General features: G+C 26.6%; 1 protein-coding gene across 1 annotated transcript in view; it reads right to left on the bottom strand.

Moving 5' to 3' along the window:
- Window positions 1–3,576: 3,576 nt before the first annotated feature.
- Window positions 3,577–7,581, bottom strand: part of LOC111625612 (VPS9 domain-containing protein 1-like) — a 4,788-nt gene continuing 783 nt past the window's right edge. Inside the window, exons 3-9 of the mRNA XM_023368814.1 lie at window positions 7,543–7,568; window positions 7,381–7,469; window positions 6,837–7,229; window positions 5,077–5,264; window positions 4,921–4,993; window positions 3,789–3,893; window positions 3,577–3,713 (exon numbers count right to left, since the gene is read on the bottom strand). Of these exons, the coding sequence (XP_023224582.1) occupies window positions 3,620–3,713; window positions 3,789–3,893; window positions 4,921–4,993; window positions 5,077–5,264; window positions 6,837–7,229; window positions 7,381–7,469; window positions 7,543–7,568 (968 nt within the window). The 3' untranslated portion in view covers window positions 3,577–3,619. The remainder of the gene's footprint in view (window positions 3,714–3,788; window positions 3,894–4,920; window positions 4,994–5,076; window positions 5,265–6,836; window positions 7,230–7,380; window positions 7,470–7,542; window positions 7,569–7,581) is intronic.

Raw genomic sequence — 7,581 nt, 5'->3', positions numbered from 1 at the left:
CAAAAGTTACAGTCACAGACTAAAAATTTATATGCCATTAAATTCGTCAGACGATTCTGCACTAGAATATGTATAGAAATTCTAGATATATGTATAAATGTTCAGTCTAGACGCGAGTATACAAGTTGCTATTGGAAAATGATGAATAACCACAATAATCATATTTTGATGATATAAACCGCGATATCTCTAAAAGTTACAGTCACAGATTAAAACGTTATATGCCATTAAATTCGTCAGACGATTCTGCACTAGAATATGTATAGACATTCTAGATATATATATATATATATATATATATATAATAAAAAAATGCGTTTTCTTCTTTCACTTGACTTCAGATGAACTAAAGGATTACTTTGATGCGTGACATCAATGGTTCGCCGGAACAGATCTAGTAATCAACGTGGCCACTGTAGTACTGTTGAATGGAAATTGTAAATACTGAATAATTCCATAATTTAATCAAAAATGCATATTTCTTATGATTTTTCGAATAAAATAAGATATGGACAGAAAATAACAATTTTAGAAAAAATTTTCATATAAATTTACTGCAAAACTATTAAATTATTATTTATTTCACTAATAATTTTAACTACTTATTTGCATTTGTTAACTTAACGGTAAATATTGTAGCGATATCATTTTCAAATTGACTTATAAATTGTCTGCTGCAATATACTTAGTTATATTAATAGTTTTATTAATAACTGGAAAAATATAAATAACTGTTGTTACACTGTCACACAAAATTAAGCTTTGCTTAGAACGGAGTTGGTTTATTGTGGTATCCACAAGCAAGGCCGTCGCTAACTTGCAGGGGCCCGGAGGTAAAGCAGGCCTCTTTTTTGAAAAAAATACGTAGACTGTTTCTTTAATAATAAAAATTAGTCAGAGATTTTGTTTTGTTAGTAAAAATAGCATTAATTTTATAGGAGTAGGAATCACTATGGCCATGAGTATTCTCCCGGAAAAACCCCCAGGCTCCTTCCTCTCGAGTCCCTGTCCATATGCATTTTCCATTTCTCTTTATACATTCATGTCAATTTCTGCAGTGTTTGTATTCGTTTCTAATGAGCGTGACCATCTTAATTCAGTATTTCATGTTCTTTTCCGATTAGTCTTCTATTATAGCATTTAGGCCTATTAGGTCTTTATCTCATTACCTGACCGTATCACTATAACCTTTATCTTTTGATAATAGTTACAATGTCTGTTTCCCTATACAGTTCTGTTTCTTTTCTATTTTTCGTTTACTTAATTAACTGATCAAAAAAATTTTCCTTAGAACTTTTCTAAGGTCATCATACAAAATCACAGGTCGAATTAACCTTTTTTTTAACTTCCAATTTTGATTTTTAGATTACAGCTTTGATTTTATCTTTCCTAGAGAGAATCTAGCTTTATTTCCTACTTATATCGTCGGTAAAATTTCTTCTATCATATTGCCTTATTGTACAATACTTTCTACCTGAAAGTATTTACTTTTCAAAACACCAATTACCAATATCTCCCTATAAGTAGATAAATATATTGATACATATGTGTAGTTAATTATTTCATGTTTTAAATCTGTTTATAGGAGGAGATATTTAGTTTAGTGGATATTGGTTTCTAGTCCTGCCAATTTTATCCTTTCTTGTGTTTTGTCTCGTATATTTTCATCAATAAATGGGACCATAATTATGGGGCTAGGAGGTTGTATGTTCCCTCAACTTAGTAGACAGTGCCGATATGCAGTATACATAATATATGCTTTTGCTTTTGTCACATAAACGTAGTATAGGCCTAGCAGTGGTTGAAAAACAGAATATCAATCAGAATTTTTTCAATTTTCCTGAACCCCCAAGTTACTGGCATTCCTTTTGCCAGGAATGTCAATAAAACCATTATTATCTGTGTAAGCTAAGATGTTGAGTTATTTTTTACCTAGCTTTATTCCAGCATTCATTATTGCAATTTTCTTAATTTTTTCTGGTAATAAATAAAAGATCTGTAAGTATAGATATTCACTCTGTTTCACACCAGATTTTATCTCAGACATCTCAAATATTTGTCTGTTTACTCTTATTCTGCATTTTGAACCCTCTAAACAAATTTTTATCTCTCATCAGTTTTATTAAATTATTTTTTGTTTTCTATTTTTTTCCAGATTGTTTTTTCTGTCTACTATCATTTGGGCCTTTTTAAAATCCACAAATAATCAGTTATTTAGTGCATAAGACTTTCCATTGGCCAAAGTTTCACACCTTTTCAAAAGAAGGGGGAAAAGTCTGAAAACTGTTATGAAAGCTAAAGGGAAGATTCATGAAAAAATTTGGCTGTAATAAAGTTGCAACACTAAGTATTTCAGAAGTACTCAAAAACCATTTTAGCTACAGAAATAATGACTGGAAATTATGACATTGAATTTAACTCATGTAAACAAGGAAAGGAAGAAATTACATTCCTTCTGAGACCATCATTAATCGGCTACCTCCTAATTAATGATAAAAAATTCAAGGACATCCATTATCTGGTGGAGCATATGACCCTGAAGAGCATTATTAATAAACAGGACTGTAATTATTGTAACTTGTTTGCTAACACTGGGATTAGTGATGACTGTATAAAGATTAAAATGTTTACAAACACTAAATATTTACTGGAAAAAGAAAATAAAAAGCAGAATTTACATGCAATGTCTTATTGCTTTATTAATAACATCTAGGGAAAAATCTTAAATGAAAAGCATGTGGAATAAAAAAATATGGCAAGTCCAAGGTTTCGAAAGAAAAACATGTCATGTCCAAATTTTTAATAATTTTTTCAAATGAAAATAGATAAGATTACTGTGCTATGCAGGAAAATTCTTACTTGGAAGAAAAAATTATGTAACTATGCCACTGCAGCTAGGAGATATCATAATTTTAAAAATATGACTGTGTCTAGAAAACTCAAGTTTGTGACTCAACAGATTTTTCCACCAAACTCTTTATATTAGTATCACTATTATTTGATGTAATTAATGCCATTTGTATAAACCTCTAAGTATGCAATCAATATTACAGTACAGTTCATAAAAAACTATAGTTCATAAAAAAACACCTATATAAACTAAAATTAATTTAGTTTGAACAACACTTTAATGAAAATGTTTGTTTAATTAAATAAATTATAGTGTTGCTGAAAAAAGTATTTAAGGTGTTCAAGTTACCACAATAGTATATTGTCTAAGGAAATCCAGATGACTTTTGGATAAAAATCTAGGGAACACTTACAATTTCATCTGGTAATCTTGTTTGGGAGATTTGGCTTTCTTAGACTTTGTGATTTTATGGGTAAGGGCCACTTGTCTGGCCACAGTCACCAAAATGGGAGAGGGGATCAAAATTTGGAAAATATTAGGCTGTAATTTATGACATTCCCTGTGTCTTTGTTGTTCAATTATTAAATAATCGCATGTTTAAGATGAACTATTTTTTAAAATCTACATTATTCATTAATTGGTTGCATTTGTTAAACTTAATATTTTCTATATTTTCTTGTGAAAAAAATTAGAATACTTCAATAAAGATCAATGTAATAGTTTTTATTATATGTTTACTTAGTATAATAGAACTTTTAATCATTTAAATTAAATAAAAGTTTCTTTATTAGATTGGGATTCTAAATATTTAAAAGCCATTTGAAATGAAGTTAAACAATAGCCTTCTTCACCCAATAACAATCTAGAAAGAGAAAGGCAATTTAATATTTGGCATATGCATTAAAAAAATAATAATAAAAGAAAAGCAAAACTATACCTCTGATCTACCAATTGTTCTAATGCTTCACATTCAGAGAGTAAATGAGGCATTCCAGTTTGTACCAAAACATAACTAAGAATTGGTAAGAGGTCATCAGCTCCTCTGAAAATTTAAGAAATTAAATTCAAAATAAACTATTATAAAATTTATATCTTTGGTCAAATCTGTTGTTTCTTAGAAATTAAAAACATTGATAACCATTTACAATATATCAATGTATGTGGAACCCATTTGCATTAAAAAAAAATCAAAGATATTTTAAAATCAGTTATTTTCTTGTATGAAATAATATAAAATTTACATGCTTATTATTGGCTGGAAAATAATTTATAAAAATAGATTTTTGCATTAGAGAAAAAGTAAATTTTATATTTTGATGTATGCATCAATATTTATTCATCTATTAATTAGATTCCCTTCAAGTAGTGTCATTGTCATTGCTTTCAGACTAGACTCTAAGACTGTCACTGTGTTTTGTTTTTATAAATTAATCTTCATATTTAGTGAAGATTATTTAAACATGTTTAGGTAAGTGTTATCAAACTTTTTTAACCACAGGTAGTAAGTATTCATAAAAATGACAAATAAAATACAGTAGTATTTCAATATTTGAAATGTTCCAACTTGAACAATTCAGTATTCAAACACAAATTCTGGGAAACAATCAAATCTGTAATCAACTGAACAAATATGACTCACTAGAACAAAGTTTTGATTAATAACATATTTTTATTTTATCATCCATAAAAAAATTTTTTTATGATAAAAATAAAAGAAATGAAGATGCTACTGATATTTCTGATCAAGAACAATAAAAGAAATTCAAAAGATGACAATATTTTGTAAAAAACCCTTGTTTAACTAAAATTAGTATTAAAGTGTAAAACACAGTACTTTTAATTGTGATTGTTAATTAATTATTGATTGAAAATAAATTATTAATTGCTTTAATAAACATATTTTTCTGAGTAATGAAAAAAATAATAAGCTTTTATTAACTTTTGGAACCTAACCCCATGTTTTGTATAGCACATATTTGCATAACATGGCACTTTTTCAGAATGTAACTACTGTGTTATACAAGGGATAACTATACAATATATTAAATATTATATACATGCTTACTTACAAAAGAATAGGAGTTACAGGACACCCATTATCATCTGTTTTATGATTTTCACAAATTTTCTGTATTGTCTGCACTGAAATATTATCCAAAATAATTAAAAATATATTTACAAAATTATACACTTTTTATCGACTATAATTAAAAAATGATAGTTACCAAATAAGTTTAATTTAGAGACTGGTGATTTTATAGATGATGATGATTTCAACTTTGATATAGAATCAGCATAGGAACGTAATGCAATTTTATTTAATGGCCTTTTCAAACCAAAACCATTAGGTTCATACTTGAAACATTTTTTCATTGTGTTTGCAATCTTTGTTTCAATTTCAATATTCGTACATCTATAAAAGTGTAAAAAGTAAAAACTATACATTAAATACAATGAAAATTTAAATAATATCAAAAATAGTCAGATAACAAATTGTCATTAATTTGACTAACCAGAAAAAAAATTACAAAGTCAGACTATTGAAATTTAGCACCAACCAGATAACCAAGAATATAAATTCACACTATATACTGTATAGTTAATTATATACAATATTTGATATATAAAAACCAGTCTGATAAAGGAAGTTAAAAAAAACTATCACAACAAATTAAGTCATCTGAAACTAAAAAATGATTGAAGTTTAAAAATAGTTTAAGTAATAAACTAATTCAAGATATTTGAAAGAAAAAAACCAGCCAAATAGTCATCTGAAATTAAAGATTGCATCATTATACCAATCTTTATTTTAAGATGTTTGGTGTATGTATGTTTTTAGATGTATGTATGTATGTATTGCTATATGATAATTTAAATTATGTATTAAATATAAATAGAATGTAAGTGAAACTAAAGTAGAGATATGAAAGTTTTTGTTGAAATAAACATTGAAATTTAAAATTTGGAATGTTTCATTTTGGCCAGTGTAAAATTAGTGTAATTTGGCTGCAATTTGGAAAAATTGTAGACCTATAAATTCCCACTGTTGTCTGTCTGTCCATCTTTTCTCAATCTCTCAAGAACGGAGTTAAATGAAAGGTGAACCAGATATGAAAACTTTAGGGCAGGAGGCCCCAATTAACTATATCAAAACATCCAATGCAAACTGGAAGTCACGTTATTTCAATTCAAAAATTTCCCCTGAAAGGTATTAGATAGATGACTGGCATGACTCTACATCAATACTTTTCCTTTCTGTACATTATACTTTTCCTTTAACTATTGTTAAAGGAAATGGTATGGGTCAAGCCACTACTAATTTGAGGTGAAGAGCATTTAAATTAAATAAATTAAAAATATGATTAAAAATTACAGCCTGGCATTGTGATGATGTCACAATAAATAACTGCATGCTCAACATAATTTTTTACAAAAAATATCACGTGATCTTGAGCAGGTCAATGCCCAAGTTCATGCAATATTTGGAAGAATCCCAAAAACAATTCTGACATAAAAAAATTCAAATCCTGGTGTTAAAATACTTAAATTTGAAAATTTGAATTCGAAAATCCCAATCCTGAAAGCAATCACACATCACAAAAAATAGTATGATTGCCTTAATGGTTTAAGTTTTATATATCATTTACCTTTGTAATAAAAAAGTGCTTATAATTACAATTTATTTAATATTTATTTTACTTTATCAGTTTTTTATTCAATAAAATAATTATTCATATTAATTTTTAAAATGGACATTTATTTTTCCTGTTTTGACTATTATTTTTATTCAAATTATAATTATTTATTATTGGAAGCATGTATCAACAAATTCTTATTTTTTTGCATTTAAAATTACAAAGTGATAAGTGTTAATAATTATTTCACTTAGAAATTTAATTGAAATATGTAAAAATTTGTAAATGTATAATTTAAATTTAATATTAATAATGATATATGGTAAAATAAGAAAAATAAACAATCTTACCTAAATAATAATATCAAATATTCCCAAATGGGAATAAGAATAATATCTTCAACAACTCTGTAGCAAATATCTTCATTAATTTCACTTTGTAGTTTATTATATATTAATCCCAACATAAGTACACATGTCTCAATACAGTTACATATTTCATTTACAAGTTCTTCAATTTTATTTTTCAGTAAATTTATGTCACTATCACTAACTGTAAAACTATAATCACCATCAGTTCTTTGTAAAGAAGCTTGTTGATTTTCTAATTCATTTTGACATAGTTCATATCTAATATCTGAACAAAACTTATCTTGCAAATTTTTATTAGATTCTAATAAATTATGGCATTTTTCATGAAATAAACTTTGCTTGAAATTTAACCATCCTGTCAGAGGACAATAACTATTTGGAAAATAAGTTAAAAATAATTTGTTAGAATAAAATTATCATTATTATTTTGAAAAATATAAATTCAACATTATGTAATAATTTTTAGGAATCAAACTGAATACGCTGTTATCAAATCAAAATAAATTATATACTTTAAAATTACCTTTGTACAGTTTTTATAACAACATCTTTAATATAATCTTGACTAACTGTAACAGACTCTAACTTCTCTCGATATACTTTAACCCATTGCTTTAATAAAAAATATTGAAATTATTTCATTGTACTTTGTAAAATTTATTAATAATTAAATTATACTTGTTACCTGTTCTTCATACTGAATAATATTTGCTCCAATGCATAG

Source organism: Centruroides sculpturatus, unplaced genomic scaffold, assembly GCF_000671375.1.
Source record: "Centruroides sculpturatus isolate CEXI.00-Female unplaced genomic scaffold, Cexi_2.0 scaffold385, whole genome shotgun sequence".
Classification (NCBI taxonomy): Eukaryota; Metazoa; Arthropoda; class Arachnida; order Scorpiones; family Buthidae; genus Centruroides; species Centruroides sculpturatus.
Note: the sequence above shows the minus strand (reverse complement) of the source record. Positions and strands in the feature narration are given on the sequence as shown.